At 40.6% G+C, this 20,799-nt stretch overlaps 2 protein-coding genes across 2 annotated transcripts; both read left to right on the top strand.

Moving 5' to 3' along the window:
• Nucleotides 1-3,850: 3,850 nt before the first annotated feature.
• Nucleotides 3,851-5,563, top strand: foxe3 (forkhead box E3). Its single transcript, XM_034711889.1, has one exon. It carries the CDS (start codon nt 3,861-3,863, stop codon nt 5,106-5,108), a length of 1,248 nt encoding a protein of 415 aa, XP_034567780.1. The 5' UTR covers nt 3,851-3,860; the 3' UTR covers nt 5,109-5,563.
• Nucleotides 5,564-10,725: 5,162 nt separating this feature from the next.
• Nucleotides 10,726-15,137, top strand: foxd2 (forkhead box D2). The gene is made up of 2 exons (XM_034711817.1): nt 10,726-10,796; nt 12,702-15,137. The coding sequence occupies exon 2, from the start codon at nt 13,276-13,278 to the stop codon at nt 14,368-14,370; it is 1,095 nt and encodes a 364-aa protein (XP_034567708.1). The 5' UTR covers nt 10,726-10,796; nt 12,702-13,275; the 3' UTR covers nt 14,371-15,137.
• Nucleotides 15,138-20,799: the final 5,662 nt, after the last annotated feature.

Below are 20,799 nucleotides of genomic sequence, written 5' to 3'. Positions count from 1 at the left end.
ATGCAGCGATGAACTGTGTTCACAGACAATGGTTTTTGGAAATGATTTTGAACCCATACAGCAATTTCCAGAGAGTCATGTTGGTTCTATGCCACCTGAGGTCTTGTTCCTTTTTTAAAGAAATTGCTCCAGATTTTCTGAATCTTTTTATGATATGTACTGTGGATGATGAAATTCCAAATACTTGCATTATTATGCAATCTTGAGCTTAGAACCCCTACTCTAAATGTTTTGAACTATTTGCTCACACAGTCTATCAGAGAGTGGTTAACCTCTTCCCAACTTTACTTCTGAGAGACTCAGCCTCTCTTGTATGCCTTTTAATACTCCGTCATGTTACTAATTGCAAATTAACTTTGGAAGAAGTGTTCCTTTAAGGCAGGGCTATTCAATTAAATATTTGGTCGGACATGATGCTGGCATGGCCACACATGAGCTGGGCCAGACATTTTTAGCAGACAGTGAGCAAAGGTAACCATTTAAAGAAAAACAAATAGATTAGATAACAAACACTGGATTTTTATTAACGTTTTGCCACATCCAAAAGGGTATAGACTAAATAAAAGAGCAGCATTGGTCAGTGTTAGTAAAAGATGTTTTTCCTGCCGGACCCAAGTCGCAATCACTCAGCAGTTGCTTTCGGGCCACTCGAGGGTTGCTTTCGGGCCGCATGTGGCCCGTGGGTCGCTAATTGAATAGGGCTGCTCTAGGGTGTTATTTTGAAACATCACACAAGTTTTCCAGCGTGTTTTTTTTGTTCCTGTCCAAACTATTGCGAAATGCATTGCTATAAATCATATATTTTCTTTTTCCAAATCTGTTTTAAGAAGATTTTACAAAAAACTGGGGTTGTAAAAGAAAGATAAAAACAGCAGTTTTCAAGGTTCAAGAGAGGATATTAGAAAGGCAAAAAAAAAAAAAACGTGACCTGTAATGTTGACATCAGCAGAATGACTCTGAGTCTGGGAACTTTGACTACAAAGGTGTGCTGTCTGTTTGGTCATTAGCAGGTCACTAAGAACAACCAGCAGAGCTGCATCCAGTGGCCTTGGATAATGCACAGGCATAGAATGTCAAAATATATTTTTGTTGTTGAGAAAAGCCGCTTGAAGCTTTAAAAGAGATAAATTCTATTCAAATATGATTGCATCTCTTCTTCCCAGTATCAGCACAGTGTAACAGTTAGCTTCGACTGATCATGGTAAGATGTGCAACAACCCTTTGTAGGCATGGATTGAATCAGAGATCAGCATCATATATGACTCTCAGGTGTTTACTCTTCAGTTTTATGTCATTGTTTAGTGAACCAAATTTCTGTGGAGAGGAAGAATTAATTTCACCAAATATCATTATATTAGATTTTACCAAACAAAAAAGGACAGAGAATGGAGCCTTGAGGAACACCACATAAAATCAACAACAGATGAACAGGTATTTGCTATGATTACTGCAGTAGATCTGTTAGACGGTTTGGAAGTCAAGGCCAACCCAGGTTTTAAGGCATAGCAGGAGAATTGATTGACCATCAGAGCATGGTTAAATTGTGGCTTTGCACTGCAATAAGCTGGTACCTTACCATTGGTTGCATATCTTATAAATATGCCCCCCAGAGTTCAACATGGATGACACAGAAAGATTGCATTTTCATTCCTCTTTCTTTTTAAAATAGAACCCTACTGAATGTGTTGCAGGTCAACGTCATCTGTTTTGTAGGGTGGAGAGAATGAGATATTCATCAGTCACAATGGCAGAGTTTTGAGTTGCTGCACATTTTTTACTCTCCGTGCATGTGCATGTTGGATTCAGAGTCTAAAACCTTTTTAACTTATACTGACAACTGTCCTGGACAAGTTTGCAGGGAGCACAGAGGTGCGAAACGGTACAGGGAGGCTCTGCTGGGCTGGTTTAGGAGGAGTGGGGATTAGCAAGAGGCCGCGGGCCCTGAGGCAGAGGGCCGGTTTCCTGGCCTGAGCCCCTGTTTGTCCTGCCTGACCTGGCAGCTCTGGGGGCAGATCCTGCTTGGATACAGCCCCGCTCCCACGCCTGTCTGAAGCTGTTAGCCACTGGCTGTGAGTAGCTAGCTGGGCTTAGTGGTGTCTGAGCTGCGGCTGGGGTGGGAGGGGTCTATCCATTCGTGGGGGGGGTAACCAGCTACTTTGTGCTGGTGTAGTGCGAGTTACGGCGAAATAGTGGGTGGTTATGATTAATGACTTTGGTTTGACAATGGCCACTATATTTTTTCCGGCCTAGTGTAAGGGCGGAAAGCCACGTTTCTGTGATTTTCAACTGTTTTTGTCTTTCTATCCTTCTTTGCTTAGGATGTATACATATGGTAAAATATGAAATGAGAAACCATTATTCACTTTCTTATTAAGGTTTTTGTGTAAAGTGCATTTCAGGGTACAAAGACTCCAAGATATCTACAAAGTATTTCATTTTCTGTGTAAAATTGAGGGTGAAAAATAATGTCAATAACATTCTAATATAAAAAGTATTAAACAGATATGAGAACGTTGTTATGTATCAATGAGATCGAGTGATTGCAAAGATGTTCATTTGTACACCATTCAGGGACACCTCATTGTTGCCTAAGTCAGAATTTTTTTTATTTTACTGTCACCAATCTATGCATCCCCAGATAATTTAATATGCATGCAACATGATGACATCATCAGTCTGCCTTGCAGGAATCGGGCCAGACATTGTAACATTAATTTTAAACAACATCCCCATGTTGTTTGGAGTGAATGCTGGAGGTCATCTCATCCCTTGTGTATCTTTACTAATTACCCTCAGCCCTCTATTTCCCCACATAATCAATTAGAAGCACTATCACATTCGTCTGTCTAAAGAGTTTTGTGTGTATAGCAATTGTGTGCAGAAGTGTGTTTTGACTTAAAAATCCATAAGATAACACATCTCCTCTCTGGCCAGGGGTTTGTTTGATTATCACTCTCCAAAAATGAAAATGAAATGAAGGGATATTTACTTTTCTTCTACCAAAAGCTTTGATAGCTCAATTGCTTGTTTTCAGTGGTTTGTTTTTATTTTTCAATCGGTGGATTGGCTGTTGGGTTTGGAGTAGTGAGGAGCAGCTCTGTGAGTGTTGTTTCTGTCCTGGGTATACACAGAGCTGGCAGTGAAAGCAGCGAGAGAGAGAGAGAGAGAGAGAGAGAGAGAGAGAGAGAGAGAGAGAGAGAGAGAGAGAGAGAGAGAGAGAGAGAGAGAGAGAGAGAGAGAGAGAGAGGGAGGGAGAACAGAGAGAGAGAGAGACAGAGAGAGGGACAGAGAACAGAGAGAGAGAGAGAACAGAGAGAGGGAGAGAGAGAGGTGTCATCACTAAATCTCTGTTAGGGCTCTTCTGTTAATGTTGAATTTTGGCTGTTAAAAGCATCTCTAAAACAGGCATTATATGTGATATGGTCTTGATGAAACACATCTTACCATGAACACTGAGATGACAAAACGGCTTTTAAAATGGAGTATTTTTTTAAGTAGATTTTTGGAATAGATATCTGAGGAGGACAGAAAAAAATTACTGTTAAAAATGAAAGCATTATAACCCCAAACTCCATCAAGGAAGTTTGTCGTGGAAATCATGGGGTTATTAAAATGTCCCAAATGTTTTGTCCTGCTGCCTGCCCCAGTGACGTCATTCCTGCCCTCCTTTATAAAACTGTCAACGCCTCCCTCTCACCTGGACTGACACACACCACCCAAACACCAGAGCTGGACACAGGGCTATTTTTGCCCAGAGCAAGGATCCATCACTTCAAGGGGTCTATTCCCTTGTTTTAGTATTATTCTTTTTTATTATTCTTTTTTTTTTTACACTAAAAGAGATAACTGATTGTATTTTTATGAATCTGGCAAGTTATTCTTACTTTTCTGGCATGTGCAACATGACCGCAGAGACGCAGCACTCGCCCGCAGAGGCCAGCCCTGTCGTCATGTCTCCAAACGTCAGCCTGGACTCCCCGCTGCCTCCGCCGCCTCTCATGCTGCAGGCCCGCTCAAAGGACAACATCCTGATCAAGTCTGAGCCCAGAGGGAGCAGCCCCAACAATGAGGATGGAGCCGCTTTGGGGCAGACCGAGGAGCACCTGCCCACTGGTGGGAGCAGGCGAAGGAAGAGGCCTGTGCAGAGGGGCAAACCTCCATACAGCTACATTGCCCTCATTGCTATGGCCATCGCTAACTCCCCCGAGAGGAAGCTCACCCTGGGGGGTATTTATAAGTTCATCATGGAGCGTTTCCCTTTCTACAGGGAAAACTCAAAGAAATGGCAAAACTCCATACGCCACAACCTCACACTCAACGACTGCTTTGTGAAGATCCCACGCGAGCCCGGTAGACCTGGGAAAGGGAACTACTGGACGTTAGACCCTGCAGCTGAGGATATGTTTGATAACGGGAGCTTTCTGAGGAGGAGGAAGAGGTTCAAGCGCACAGATGTGAGCACCTACCCAGGGTATATGCAGAGCTCCAGCGCCTTCACACCGACCCCAATGGGCCGACCCACGTACCCAAACACCCTGTACGCAGGTATAGGGTCTGGCTATGGGTCCCAACTGACTGCTACATCCCCACATCCCGCCATGCTGCATCACTACCAGACATCCGGACAAGCCCAGCCACGTATGTTCAGCATCGACAACATCATCAGCCAGCAGACAGTGGTGCAGGGCGGGGATCTCAACTCCCAAACACTGGGGCTGCACGGCGGACCTGACCTCAGCACCATGACCTCCAGCTGCTCCGTCACCGGCCCCGACCCCTCTGCGTGCTTCCAGACCCAGACTGTCAACCCCTCAGCCAACATGCTGGGCAGAAACACAGGGAACCTCTCCTCAAACCTAGGGGGCGCGTACGCATACTCCACTTCGGCGTCCCCTCCAACTTTACCCGCCATGACCCAGTCCGGGTTCTCCCCCGGGAGCTCTCAGGTGTACTGCTCCGGGAACAGGCTGCCCCTACCGGCTCTGCGCCCGGGGTCGTGCGCTGATCACACCGAGCAGCTGCTGGGCCTCTCGGGACCCATGAACTCCTACAACAACAGTTACATGAGACAGGCCAACTTTGCGTCAGGGTTAGAGCGCTATATGTGAGGCGTTTTAATATCCTGATAAATTGTATCTGCTAAATATTTTCACATGAATATTACCTCTAAGAGTAGAACTGCCAGTCTGTCAGTGAAGTCCCCTCTTAGAGTGTTTTCGGAACAGGCCTATTACCTATACTGCAATGTTACCAAAGACTCATATCACGCATTATCCCAAATCCCTTTAATAATTTTGATGAGTTATTCGAAATAAGAATTGTACCGAGCCTTATAATAAAACATTCCTACTCTTAAAAGCCATTTAGATCCGTTTGACACATTCCATGACTGTTTTCAGTGTTTTATTGTGCCTCATTTCGTTCATATATGTTCTATGTTTTAGGTTTATTTTTTAACACGTTGATATTTGTGTGTTGTATCTGCTGATTTTCATGTAAATAGTTTGTTGATGTAAAAACTTTATTAAAAGTGTGTTATTACTGCTGACGACAGGTCGTTTGAAATAAAGTGAATTTTACAGTAAAACAAATCTGGTTTGTGTTTATGACAAATGGGAGGATCTTTTAGAAAGAAACATAGTGTTGATAATTCAATATCAATCCATAAACACAGTACAAGGTGTTGTCATTTTGACCTGAAGCACATTTTACTTTTTAACTTTGTAAGATTTTCAGAACAATTATGTTCTTGAGAATGACTTGCTTAATAAATTAAACTCAAGGAAATTTACATAATGTCAGTTCAGAGAAGTAGTTACAAAAAATGTTATTGTACATTTTTAACTTTTATCCAAAAGATTTCACTTTTTTTTGCCAGATCGTGCCAATGTTAAATTTATGTAAACAAAAATATTTATTACATACTAAAAGAATCTACAAATTAAAAAGGAAACTTATAATTGATTATAATATATATGGGTTTAGATTTGAATAGATCAATGTTTTGGACCCTCATCCAGAGATGTTCACAAACACTGCATGAATAAAGCATGGATAATACATGTGTACCAAATCTGTAACAAGGAGGTGGCTTTTAAAGAACACACTCTCCTCTCTCATACTTCTTTTCTTCAACCTCCTTTTATAACAGCTATGAGTGAAGATGTGAGAAAATGAATTACATGTGAGAATGCACTGAATGTTTTTTCTCTTTTGTTCAAGAAGTGCTACAAATTTTGTTGTGCAGTGACAATAAAGGCATTCTGTTACCTCTCCTATACTCAAATTGGTTCAAAATCAAAACACAGAAACAAGACAGAGAAGCTAAGAGAGTGTGTGTTCACTTTTACACTCCAGGGACTGTGACATGTCAATATCTGAACAAAACTGAGCTTCCTCCCACTTTTTTTTCTCCTTATCATAATTTATTTTGTCTTTATGTCAAAATCCATTTACTTGGACCTTTCCTTTCCCAGGGTATTTGCATCAAATGTTCTAATGTACTCTGTATGCATCATGGTCATTAAGATGTATGATGCACAAAATGTTTAAGGGTGTGGGTGATTAGGTAACATGATTTTTTCAATGCAAATTTAGAGCTTACTTTTCAACAACAAAAAACAAAAATTTGGTAATTATGTTATCATCATGTAGCTGTATTCAGTTTTAAATTTACACTTGAACTAGATTTTTCCTGTTTGTTTTCTGTTCAAAATACAATTATGAACCAATACAGAAACTCTTCAAATGTATGGAACTTACTCATCAAAATCTAAAATGTTAATCATCAAACACATTTGTAACCAGCTTTTCATAATGAAAACTTCCTTCCAAGTCACCTGAGGTCATGAAGGAATGAAGGAAAGCTTTTCGGCATTTTCATCTTTTAGGGCTTTAATTTGAACATTTATTTTTACCATTGAAATATATTTTTTATGACTGTGCTGGGGGTTATATTTTTGTTGTTCTGATCAAATGTTATTTAAAAAAACTGGAAAAAAAATAGGAACTGCAAATTATATGCATTGATTCCAGCTATATGCTACTCCATTATCCTCTCTGTCCAAACTTGAACCAGCTACTGGCCCGTTGAAGATCATTTATCACCTGTGATGAGACTATTTATAACAGGATGGATGGCAGACCTTTTCAGTTTCACCAAATGGTCTGATGTATTATCACTAACTAGAACTGAATCTACTGCTATGATGTACCACAGGGACAGATACACACTGCTTAGTTTATGTGGGGCTCATCTAACAGTCAGTAGGAACTTGTAAAAAATAACTACAATGCTCCTACGACTTTTTGTAGCTTTAACCATAGAACATGTTTGCCTCGGGGCCACCTACTGGGTCAATCAGACCCTGCATATTATTAAATATTGGGCTGAAGTATCTGTGAGCAAGATCTTTGAGGACTTGTTTGAGTTCAAAACAGTGTCTTATCAAAGTCAATGAGTAAACATTATTCACTTTCATTTATGGCCTGCAGCTTTATAGATATTCTGAACAGTCAGATTTAAAGTGAAGGTCTGCTGAGGACAGCTGAATATTTTACACCACTAGATGGAAGCAAAGCTGGAAATCAAGTCTGTTGTTGCTGCTTGGTCTGTTGAGGTTGTGTTAAATTACATCAGTTCTGCTCAACAATCAGCACTGAGTTGTTTTTGTCTTCATACGTCTGATTGTGATTTCATCTCATTCCCAGATTCACTTCCTCGATAGAAAATTAGTGAGCACGGTTGCAATGACTTGGATGTGCATGATGACCAATGTGCAACAAGAAGGCTCAACTTCTTCTGTCAGACAGACACACTAATGAAAATGCTAGTTATTTATGACTATTGAGCATTGTGTCCATTTAGTCAGGACTATTACAGACGTATGATGAGCTGACTTAAAAATGTGGATGTTACAGTCAAAACTGTCAACAGCTGAAATGTGAATGCAATGAAACACGTTGGAAATGATGCTGTGTGGTGTTATATCAGGCTGATTACATGTGCAAACTGCGACAGAAAATTGGCTTCTTGTACATAAACAGAACCAACTTTCCAATGATCTGTGCAAGCAAATTATTGAAGCAGTTTTCTTATCGGCTCTTGATTATGGTGATGTAGTTTTTTAGACATGCTGCTGTTGCTACGCTGAAACCCTTAGATGCAGTCAATCATTCAGCCCTCAAGTTCATCAATGGTGATAGCTACGATACTCACCATTGTCAATTGTATGATAAAGTTGGTTGGTCCTCTCTTGCAGAGAGACTTAATAAACATTGTTTTCTGTTCATTTACAATGCCTTCATTGGTAAACTACCATATTATATCACTATGATGCTGGATTGGAACTCTGTTCCCCATCCAACTTTTTTAACTCGACTCAACTCAACTCGACTGTCTTACCCTAAAGGTCCCCAGAGTCTACTCTGAATTTGGAAAATCTGCCCTTTCCTTTAGTGCTCTTGATTCTTCAACATTCTTTAAAGATCAATAGTCTTCCCAACTATGTACAATTCAAGACCATGATCACAAACCACGTGTATCAATCTGTAACTGTTTTAAGTAAATGTCTTTGTCTTGTCAAGTGTTTTATGAGATTTTCTTCATTTTTATCATTGCTTTTGCATTTGTGCAACTTCCTCTGTTTTTACCTTGCGTTCTGTATTTTGTTGTGTAATTGTGTTTGACTTGTGTGTCACTCGACGTCACTGTAAATGAGGGTAACCTCAGTGAATTTTGGAGTTTAAATAAAGGTTATAATAAGATGTGAAAAATAATGAAAATCCAAAAACATAAAAGACATGGTGTGCAAAAATTGAACTTGGGAGAGGGGAACAGCAATTAAAAAGCAGCAACTTAATCATGTGCATCGTGTTAAATATTTACTGAAAAAGCATAAAGAAGGTTAAGCTATTTGGCTCAAGCCTGTACATTCCTTATCTTGGAACAAAAGGAGGCAAATGAAAGGGAACATTTAAGTTATCACTACAAAATCATAGGCGTGATAGCCTGTGAGCTAATATTAACCAAATTCAAATGGTTTCTTGGTGGAAGTTAAACATCCTGGACGTAACTATAACTTGAAAAACGTGTGTTGTACTTTGTCAGCAAAATTTGGGTACAGATTTCCAAAAGCAAGCAATTTATACACACACAGAAGTGAAGAAATAAATTAGGGTTGCATAAAAACCTGCAGTCCCTCCAATGGCCCATTGAGACTCAATTCCTATTATAACCCCAGATAAGAATTGTCAACTTTACATCAGAATTGAACATGGGCAGCCTGGTTCACAAAGGTTTTGGACTGCAAAGTATTATTCTATACAGGAGTTTGAATTTGAATGTAACTCATTTGGTTAAGATTGATACAACCTTCAAATTAGCCCTAACCAATCGGAGCTGAATGTATAAGGTTGGTGCTGTTAGCTTTCTGCTCACCTCAATTAACTTAGTCACAGATCATGATCTTTCAGCCATGTTTGTGGTACTGCCTGCTTCTAAATAAGTTTGAATGTTGAGTATTCGGCTTGTAGTGAATTAGACATATCAATCAGACTGTGCTACATATTTTTCTGAGTGAATCCTATCATTATTGTACCTGTGTAAATACTAGTTATCTGGTAATGATGTCTGCATTCAATAGCTCGTAAGCTTGTTCAGTGTTTCCTCATACATTGATTTAAATATGCTGCTCTGTGGTTAGGTGGGCATATTGTTGCTGCCTTTTTCCCACAGAGGCCTTACTAAAGGGAAGACCTGATAACTGAAAAGGATGGCTTGAGGAGGTTGACTTACTAGTTATAAGGGGAGTATATATTGATGATCAATTATAATTCAAATCAGTGTCTATTCAACTAACCAATGGAAGCCCCAAAAGGATATGATTAAATTAATTTTATACTCTCCGTTTTCTCAAGAAAACAAGTTAATTCTAATGAGAGATATCGAGAAAACAAAGCTTGTTATCTCGAGATCTTGACTTATTTTCCTTATGATAATTAGATAATTTATCTTGTTTGATCCAGAGAATGAAGCACGTTTTTGTGCTTTTGATCTTCAACCTGTCAGATAAATGTCTTGTAACAAAATGTCTTTTTATTCCTTACTGAGGCAAAATTTTCTAAACAATGTTTGTGAAAAAAACAAAAAAACAAAACAATTAAAGAAACTGATAAGAAGCCTTTTTTATTACCTGAGGTTACTTGGTAACATATGTATAATTGTGCTTCTTTTAGGTCTAGTACGGAAGCCCTAAGAGAACACGATTAACTACATTTTATTTTTCTCAGTTTTCTCGAGATCTCAACTTATTTTCCACGTTATTTTGAGGAAACAAAGCTTTTTATCTGAAGATAATGCGAAAGATAAGTTGCTATCTTGAGAAAGCAAGTTAAATTAACTTGTTATCTTGAGAAAACAGCGAAAATAAAGTGTATTTAATCATGTCCTTTCGGGGTTTAGTACTAACCAACCACTGGATTAGTTTAAAATTAAATAGGAGTTACTAAATTAATTAGCAGTGGCAGTAAGTACTTGATTTGTACCTTTGTAAATGTATCCTCGTGCTCCTGTCTGTGTCGTTTTCTGGTCTCTGTTGGCTTCTTTCATAACAAGAGTATCTAAACATTGTGCCTGTTAGTGCTTTGACAAACAACTGTTTGAAGTTCACTCTCCCAACAGCAGAGGGCGCCCCAACATCAAAAACTGCAACCATTAAAAACCGTCTCCATGCAAGGACCACAAAAACAGAAGCCCATTTGAGGATTTGAAGAACCTGAGATATTCAGCAGTGAAAGTAAGGCAGTTTTTACAGTTAAACTTTAAAAATTAAGTTTCTATAAAACGATTTTAAAAAATGTCTGCAAAGCAACATGCCATGAGAAGTTCATATGCACATGAGTTCTGGGATGCTGGATAACAAGTAGAGTTATCGATGAAAAAAAATGCTCCTTTACCTTTATCTTAGCATTACAGACATTCTTATTATTTTTCATGAATACCATATTCAACTGATAGATTGTCGAATTGAATATTTAATCCTCAGTTGTGGTCCTGCGAAGTTAATTAAAACGTTTTTTAAACATTAGGGTCAAATAGTGACGTGTGGTCCTGGAAGTGTTAAAGGACTGATGGATAAGCCGAGATAAGTAGATTGATACAATATTGACACTATTTCATCCCGTTGCTCCCATTTTTTGCAAAAATTGAAATTAAGTTAAAATATATATATATATTTAGAGAGGATGCTAGTGAGACGTGGAGAAAGTAAAGTGTCCTGTGTGTCATGCAGCTATCAGCTCGACTGTTTCACCTTCCAAAGGCTCGTGATTGACGGTTCAGAGAGCCACGACTCAGTTTTGGTTTCTGCAGGGAATATATGATCATGCTTGACCTGCACTTAATTAACAGTCGTTTCCTTCAGTTAAAAAACATACATCATATACAGAGCTTAGTAAAACAGAAGCACACAAACAAGGATATATTACAGTGTGGATTATTAAAAAAGTCGGACCCAGGGCAATTAATTAGATACATAGACACAAAAAAATATGACACTCCGGCTGTGGTTTTACGCACGCACGCACGCACGCACACACACACACACACACACACACACACACACACACACACACACACACACACACACACACACACACACACACACACACACATGTGTCATCAGTCTGGTGGACTGGAGCAGGTTGAAGATGACTACATACACTTGAGTTGTAGAAATGCAGATTGGAAAGTGTTGTGACCCCCGCACAAAAGTAAAGAAAGACGTGAGCAGGGAATTGGGCAGCCCGCCAAAAGCTCGTTAGGGGATTCAATCTAATTAAACCGCCGATTTATTAAGGACAGGTCGGCTCGTTTTGTCTGTTAATTTTTACTAAAATTGATGCATCATATTTAAATAAGTTTCGATCATTCGAATATAACGTCATACGTAACTTAAAGTAAATGATATTACTGATTTTTTAAATTAACCTCATTATTTAATATTTGTTAGGATGTACGCAAAATGATAACCAATTTCATTTCGGATTTAAACAAATCCAAACGTCGTTTCATACAAAACGAACTCAATAATAATAATAATAATAATAATAATAATAATAATAATAATAATAAATAATAAATAATAATAATTATAATAATAGTAATAAAAGTATCCGCCCCTTCTTATTTTTTCCGCTTAAAGCTTTAGGTGCAGATCATTAAGACAAGTTTATTTTACATTAACTACATCAATAACAAATCATTAGATTTAAAAAATAATATTGAATCTGATCCAGTCTGTTGACTACATATTGTATAAAGGTCTCTGTGCTCTCTGCCACTGCACAGAAAAAAAAAGGGAGGGAGGGAATATGTCTGCGTAATTGGGCCACGAACCCCAATGTTCATAAAATAAAAATCATCTTTCATTCTCAAAACGATTAAAATGATTAGAGCAGAACTTCCACCATCGAGTTTAACTTGCACATTTTTGATTTTATCTTTTATTTGTTCATTTTTTCCTCAAATATAAGAGAACAGAAAAATGGACAACTCCAAGTGATGGACACATGGTGATAAAGATAATAATATTCATTGCAACGAATGATATTTTCTACATTTTGTTTTTATGTTTGTAATTTTCCAACAAAATCTGATTATAAGATCTAAGAGCAAATCCGTTAATGACTTTTTTTTGCAGAGTAATTTCACCCAGTTCCTGGTAACAGTGACTCAAAGACCACGTGACCAGCGTGCTCCTATAAATACCTTTTGAGAGCTAAGCAGGATAGTGTCATAGTCTGGCTGGATACCTCCCCAACCCCGTGCGTAAAAGATATTTTGGACTGACACTTGGATACCCAGAGGTATTTTTTAACATTACCTACATCAGAAACTGATCACAGACGGGAACAATAACATCTCAAGAAGACAGAATTCAAGTCTGGTTTAAGATCGATGATCTGTGACCATTTTTTTACGCGTGGAAACCAGAAGTTTTCTGCTCGCTGAGAACCCCACACAGACCTGCTCCAGCAGCCTCAGATGACCAGGAGTCGCCATTTCCACAGGTCAAAGACACATATTCTTTCTTCTTAATAGATTCTAGCCATGTGTGCATTCAGTAGTTGGAGCTAAAACTGCTGAAAAAGTCTGGTGTGGTTGAGAGGGGCTGAGAGATATAGTGTGCGCGCGCGCTCTCGCTCCGGAGCCTCACCGGACCAGAGGAGGAGGAAATCTGGGAGAGAGGAGGAAGAGCAGCGGTGTCTCCAAGGATGACTTTAGGGACGGATATGTCCGACAGCTCTGCATTGTCCGATGATGTGGACATCGATGTAGTTGGGGGAGATGTTTCCGTTGGAAAAGACGGAAAGTACATCCATCATGAGTTTAACTTGGACAATGACTCGGACGATAATTATTCCCAGAACGCAGCCGAGAGGGTTTCCTCCCCCGGGCTCAGTAGCTCTGACTGTCCGTCTGACCAAATGAGCTCCAGTGCAGAGGTGGGCTCCGTGGTGGGGGACAAATCCAGAAAAAGTGCACTTGTGAAGCCTCCGTACTCTTACATCGCTCTGATCACCATGGCCATCTTGCAGAGCCCGAAGAAGCGTCTCACTCTGAGCGAGATCTGCGAGTTCATCAGCAGCAGATTCCCTTACTACCGAGAGAAATTCCCCGCGTGGCAGAACTCTATTCGCCACAACCTTTCCCTGAACGACTGCTTCGTGAAAATCCCACGAGAGCCCGGCAACCCCGGAAAGGGCAACTATTGGACCCTTGACCCGGACTCTGCAGACATGTTCGACAATGGGAGCTTCTTGCGCAGGAGGAAGCGCTTCAAGAGGCACCAAGTGAATGAAATCCTCAGGGACTCTGGTGGCTTTCTGCCCGGGTTTGGATACGGCCCATATGGATACAACTATGGACTTCAGCTGCAGAACTTTCACGCAGCCCACAACCCGTATCACCCACACCACACAGGTTCATTCCCGTTCCCTAACGCCCCCTGCACCTTGCCCTCATCTGCCTCCATATTCCCTGGGCCACATCCTTTACCGGCCCTTTTAGGGGCTGATTTAAGAAAGCCCTTTTACCCACAGCTTAGCCCGTCTTTACCACCTCTTAAAGCGGACTCCAGCGCCCCGAGTCGGCCTTCCTTCTCCATTGACAATATCATCGGCGCGGCCAACTCCAGCGCCTCTTCCTACAGTGCCCAGCCGAACAGCCAGGCACAGATCCTGGCTATGCTGACCCCGGCTCTGGCCTCAGCTTCCAATCATTTGAACCTTTCACAGGAGAGCATACTGCCTCCACAAAGTCAGACTTTTACCAGCAAAACCCCCAATCTGAACACTTGTCCTTTCTAGAGACAATGGCGCTGAAAATGTTTGATTAAAAAGTGAAATGTGGCGTCGACCTGTGTGAAGGTAGGCTGAACATTCTTGGTGATATAAGAGTGTTTTGGCTCTCCAAATGTCCTACCAATGTAAGAGGAGAGAGAGGATTATTTATGCTTTGTAAATATGTAAAATATGAAGAGACACAAGCGAGAGAAACACCGAGAAGGATCTTTGTTGGCCTGCAGACTGACATGATGAGGCCTTCACTTGTCAGAGAGAGAGAAGGAGAAAAGAAAGACAAGATCCAGAAAAAGTGCCACTCGATTTTAAGAATATATATAATTGAGAATTTTTATTATGATTTATATTGTTTTTATTTTGTGCGTCGTGAGAAACTGGCACTGTTGTTGTTGTTGTTGTTGTTGTTGTTGACATAGGCTGCAGAGACGACAAACTCAGGTTTTACTTAGAAAGCACATGGAGACAAAAGAGGGGGGGTCTCTGATACAGAAATGTTCCACTATCACCCCAACACCCCCTGAAGCTCTTCTACACGGTGAATTTGTGGTAAAATAATTTCATGTTGCCGGTGGACACGTAGGCTTTGTGTTTTATTTTGGATCTAAAAGAGCGCATTACCTCTCTCAACCTTTTCACTGTTGTTCGTTCTCTTTCACGACTGAATCTGTGAAACATACAGTCTGTCATGTGTTGCCAATAGAGAGAGACACCTAAGTGTTCATAGGTCATTTTTTGTTGTAATGACAAGAATAATAAATGTTTGTGAATTTGAAAAAAAAATTAAGCCTAGTTATTTTTGTGGCATTAAGAGATTTTGCCTTTCCACAGTGGGTCAAAAAATAGACCCAAGATCAAACATGTTTTCATGTCATTAAATAAGGCGCAGTGAGTTCTGTTTTTATACGTACGCAAGGAAAATGTGAAAGGTCTCACATTTTCTAAGGGTTTCGATTTAAGCACTGTATTTGAAAATTAATCTACAAATTACTTTTACGTACTTGTATTTGCATTTAAGGCCAAAAATAAATTTTCATTTTTGTTGCAATCGTACAGCTTGTAAATAAAACGTAAATCACTGACATTTAAATTATTTTTAGAGATAAATAGTCTATTCGCAATGCAGTCAATTTAGACTATTTTTGGCTGAAAAACGTACTAAATTCCGTTCAAATATTTCTAACACGACTCGCATAAAACAGTCCTGAAATCACGCAACAGTGCGCAAGTATTCCTCTTGTGTGGCTCCTGGTAGCTTGTAAAGGACCCGTTTCTAAAGGCCCCCCGAAATGAATAGGGACGTGAGCAGGCCTCCGCGCTCTATAATTGAAAGTGAACAAGGATATACCCACGCTCTTTTGGGGTTTTCGTTGCTAATTTGTAGCAGCATTTTTCATCAGGCACCTAATCCACCATAATGCGCCTTTCTGCCCGTTTGTTGATGTTGTCAGTGTGGACCCCCGGCCCAGGGGAGTGAATGTGCGCGCAGCGAGCGGTCCCCCTGTGAGACCCGCCACACACATTCGGAGCCTGAAAAGCAATCTTCTCTAAAGGCCCTCGCTTTGCTCCGCTTTCATGCCGTCTGTGTTGTCTCGGGGAAACTTCTATAAAGAAGCAGTGGGACTCGTCCTGCTACAGAAAACAGGCCCATTGGTCTTTTTCAGAGTTGTTGGAGCACATGTTTCCAGACAGAAGGGGGTGTGAAGCCTCCTTTATTTACCAGATCCGTGTGCAAACGCTTCAATTAGTTTGTGGCTGTTTTGACAGATGATTATTAAGGATGAAGGGTGGGAGGGCTGACTCCTCTGTTTTCCCTTAGCACAGCTCACTGGAAGTCTTTGAAACGAAAACCAACACATGACTACTCTCTTTATCTACACACAGCTCCTTTTCTTTCTTTCTTTCTTTCTTTCTTTCTTTCTTTCTTTCTTTCTTTCTTTCTTGCTTGCTTGCTTTCCCCTGTGCGTGAAAATTGGACAATTGATAAATGTCGCGTACAGATTTGGGAAATGGTTCGGATTAGAGCTTCCCCCGCTGTATCCATGCTGTTAATTGATATCCTTCTTATGTAATTTGCAGAGTAAATGAGGTGGAAAAAAACATTAGCAGCCTTTGGAAGTTCTGTGCGCGCTCTCGCCCTGACAGGGAGTCATTACGCGCCGCATCAGTCCATTAAAATCCACATGAGGCGTTTGCAGAGGTGGTTAAAAAAGCCATTGGAATAACGGCAGGAACGCAGAGAGGGCCAATAAAATCACCAAACACAAGGCGCACACATTATATCTGGGTAGGTTCAGCCAGAAGGCATCGGTTTTTAAAAATGGACGATTTGAAACTGAACCCATATTTTGTGATTTTCAGCTCAATTGCGCCCCGAAACTCCTCAGCTCTGCTGCAGATTACAGGCTCACGACCAGAAATAAACCTGCAACTTGCTCTTCTTTAAACCACAGCTAACTCTCATCACATTATGCATCTGTGGCACATCTTCAAACGCCCTTTAATTTTTCATGCCACTCTATATGAGATATCATCATCGCTTTCATTATAACACGTTAAAACTCCAATATCCCGGTTTTAGTGCGGGTTGTCACTTTTAGACCACCCACAGTCAGTCAGCACCAGAGACGGTCCTAATTTAGACACCACGACGACATTCGTCACTTTGTACGTGACATTTTCTCAAACGACACAAGAAGTGAGTGATATGTGGAGCGACAGCTAAATGACTCAACTGTCCCCAAAAACACTTTCATACATTTCTGGGCTATTCCCATCTTTTTCTAAGCGCTCCCATATGCTCTCTCTGGGCGTTAGGAAACCCGAGTTCTGTGCCACTGTGATGTATTTATAGACCGAGATGTCAACATATGTTTAGATTGATCTCGATTTTATTTTGGCGATGAGAGTCCTATGATGTCATATGACTAAAGAAAGATTATGTAATTACCAGTAATATGCTAATAATGAATTTCCTTAGTATTATTAACAAATGATTCTCGAGAATTTATCAGAAAACAGCGCGTGACAGCAGGGAATTAAGTGAAATCGTTTTACTTAAATCTTTCACTGACTTGCCAATAGCCTTGTGTTCACGGATCGATGCATCTTGAACGGCTGCGACGTAAAGGACACAAGGGAAGAGGCTTGTGTGTGTGTGTGTGTGTGTGTGTGTGTGTGTGTGTGTGTGTGTGTGTGCGTGCGTGCGTGCGTGCGTGTGTGTGTGTGTGTGTGTGCGTGAGTACAGGTCTTCAAGGTTATCCTCGGCATTTGAAACTGTTAACTGGGCTAATTAGGATGTATTAGATCATATAAGCCATAATATAATTTAATATAATAAAATATAATACAATACAATACAAAAAAAATTAAACAAAACAAAAATAATCAAAAAATATAATATAATGTAATGCACTCGATCATTTTTATGATTTATTGCCTTTATTTATTGCCTCTACACTCATTGGCTTATACAGACTTTAAATTCACACAGGTTGTTTTGATGTAGCTGCAGATCTATAACACTGATACTTCGGAAATTCGAAACAAAGACCTGTTTAGACATTAAATAACCCTCCTCCCAATTAAATAGACTGATATTTATGCAAGAATAAGCTGTTAATGGATTTAAGAAAATAATAATAGTTGCAGTCACACCTTTATAACAAAACACATGCAAAAGTCATTACACATCTTGGTGTTGAAGTTTCTTTTACTCAATAAAAGAAGCATAAGTAGATTTTAGATGTTCAAATTCAAATGTATTATGAATTAAGACAAAATCCGTTCTATTGAGATCAATGTGTCCAATGAGGGATAGGAGTCATATAATGGTTCCTATTGGAACATTTCTGGTTGGGCTAATATGGGACGTGAATCATACGTTATTGCGTTTTGGGACATCCTTGAATCCCTCATATCAAATAATCTTGGCTATTTGTAGTGTCATCCCTGACGCTCTCCTCTTTTGAAACTGCAACTTTCTACTGCAACTTGTCAACATCTTTTACATCAAACTGACCTTCATCTTCTCCCCTGTCACCACCACCACCATCCTCTCTCCCTTCCTCCCTTTCCTCTATGTATGTGTGTGGTACGTCAGGCAGACGAGTCTCCTCGCCCCCGGTGAGGAATGTTGGCCCGGTCCGCGGCTCCCCGCCCGGCCTGGAGGAGCGTGGAGCCGCGGTCCCTGCAGCAGCGCAGCCGCTATAAATCACAGCCTCCCCTCGCTGCTGCCGGTCCCCCTGCAACCTCCGTGTTTTTGCAATAGCCGGAGGAATCCTGCGCTTAATTAATTTAGAATGTGTAAATAAAGCGAGGACAGAACTCCCCATCATCTCTGGAAACACAATATTAACTTTGGAAGATCTTCGCCCCGCCGACTCTGACACACTAAACGAACACCTGCTGCAGGAGGGGGGGGGGAAAGACGAGGGTGTGCGCGTGCACATACGCACACAACCGCACACTCTGTTTCGGTGCAGGGGTTTAAATGACGGCAGATATTAGCCTGCACACATCACCAGAATATGATAGCAGGTGATACCCGTCATTCAGGCCTGTGTTGGAGAGACAGTGTTTACTGTAAAGTCTGGGTGGTGCATGAAAAAAGATTCAATCAGATCCCTGACCAGAAATAGGAATTCTTTCTAAGTGTTTGATCTGATCCCCCCCCCCAATTTCTTTTTGATCAATTAAGGCTGAATGAATGTGTAGCTACTTGTTTTGGATATAGCTTACACATTAAAATAGGGAAACTGCAGAGAATAATGGATGCTGAATTTGGTGCACTTCACCTGACATCATAAATTGATGATGTTGGAGTAAAGCCCTTATCCCGTTTTTCCTTCTGACACACAACACCAGTCCATTGTGCTCGTGAAGTTGTTTCTGCATCTGTTTTATGACAGTAAAAATATTCACGTGTACGTTCAGTTACCCTCAGAGTCAATACTATAAAGAAGTTGTTATCCACAGTCCACAAAACTTGCAGGTGATGAGACGGGTCACATCAGCCATATATGGATGGAACCCATAAAAACACTGAGGGTGTCTTTAATAATGAAACAAAACTATGCCAGATGTTAACTGACAACTGTCTGCGCAAACATTTCCATCATCAGTTAATCATCACTTTTAATAACCCTGACATGTAGTTACTGGAGCCAAACTGCTCTCATGTTGAGGGACAGTATGCCCCAAAAGCCTTATACTTAGTTGACTTGAGGTCAAATCAGCTCGGACCACTGCAAAAATATAATAAAAACGAAACACAGTCACCTAATTTATCTCTGTGAACCCCTTGCATCTTTTTTTTTCTCACTGGGGACCTGCGTAGTGCATTAGGGCGTCCCTATAGGGTCCGCGGACCTCATATTGGAAAGCACGAGTGTTGGCATTACCAGGACGCACAGAGGAAAAAGGCCAGTGTGCTGCACTTTTCTTTTTAGTGGAGAGGCGCAGCTGCTTGGTAGCTCTCATACACTCAGTAGCATGCGGGTTCTCACTGCAAGGCTTCCTCCATTTGACCTTTTGATGCACGCGCGTTAGACACATAGCTATGATCAAGACCAGGGCCAAACTAGTAGTGCTGTATACCCATTTCCTACAACCCACCATTACCGGTGATTTAAACGCTTTTCTATCGTCTGTTAATTTTACGCATGGGCAGAATAAATTACTATGCAAGTTTGGATCAAACGTAGGCTTTCCATTAGAAAAGCAGAAGATGGTATTAAACTCTTTGATATATGTCCACAATAAACCTCTGGACCTATACCCTTTAACTTCACTCTTCACACAAATTCCTTCTATCCGTCTGTGCCAAGTGAAAGGCTACGTGAATAAAAATAACCCAGCACTTTTAAAAAAGTAGCATATGACAAGTGCTTTTATCCTCTGAATATTTTAAACAACAACACCAATATTGTGTCTTACAGTGCAATACATTTGAGACAGTGTAAGTGTTTCAAATGTGCCTGCTCTCATGGGCCAAACCCAAAACATCACATGGAGGTACACCAGTTAGGTTTACAAAAAGAAGGCTCTAGGTGTGTTATAAGAAACATCGGGGACACTGCAGCCCCCTGTATCCCCTCAGCAAAGGTGGAAATGAAACTTTGTCGATCTAATCTCTTCCAGCGTGAAAGTGTGTTTTCCAAAAGTGGGAGAAACCTCGCGGTAAATTTGAAGTTTACTATCCAGAGTGAAATGCGATCACGCCGAGGTCGTGGGGCCAAACTTTTTAAGACTAATGTTTATTTAGAGAAGTGAGCGCTGTCCATGGGACTCCCCGTCTCCCCAGAATGCAGCACTAATGTCTTTAGCAGGCCTGAGCAGACCACCAGCACGATTACATGCACATCTCTGCAGCATTTTGAGCAGGCATGCACTGCAACATATAACTGTCCACTGACAACGTTCAAAAAATATTTGTAA

The sequence above is a fragment of the Notolabrus celidotus genome, chromosome 2 (assembly GCF_009762535.1).
Source record: "Notolabrus celidotus isolate fNotCel1 chromosome 2, fNotCel1.pri, whole genome shotgun sequence".
Classification (NCBI taxonomy): domain Eukaryota; kingdom Metazoa; phylum Chordata; class Actinopteri; order Labriformes; family Labridae; genus Notolabrus; species Notolabrus celidotus.
Note: the sequence above shows the minus strand (reverse complement) of the source record. Positions and strands in the feature narration are given on the sequence as shown.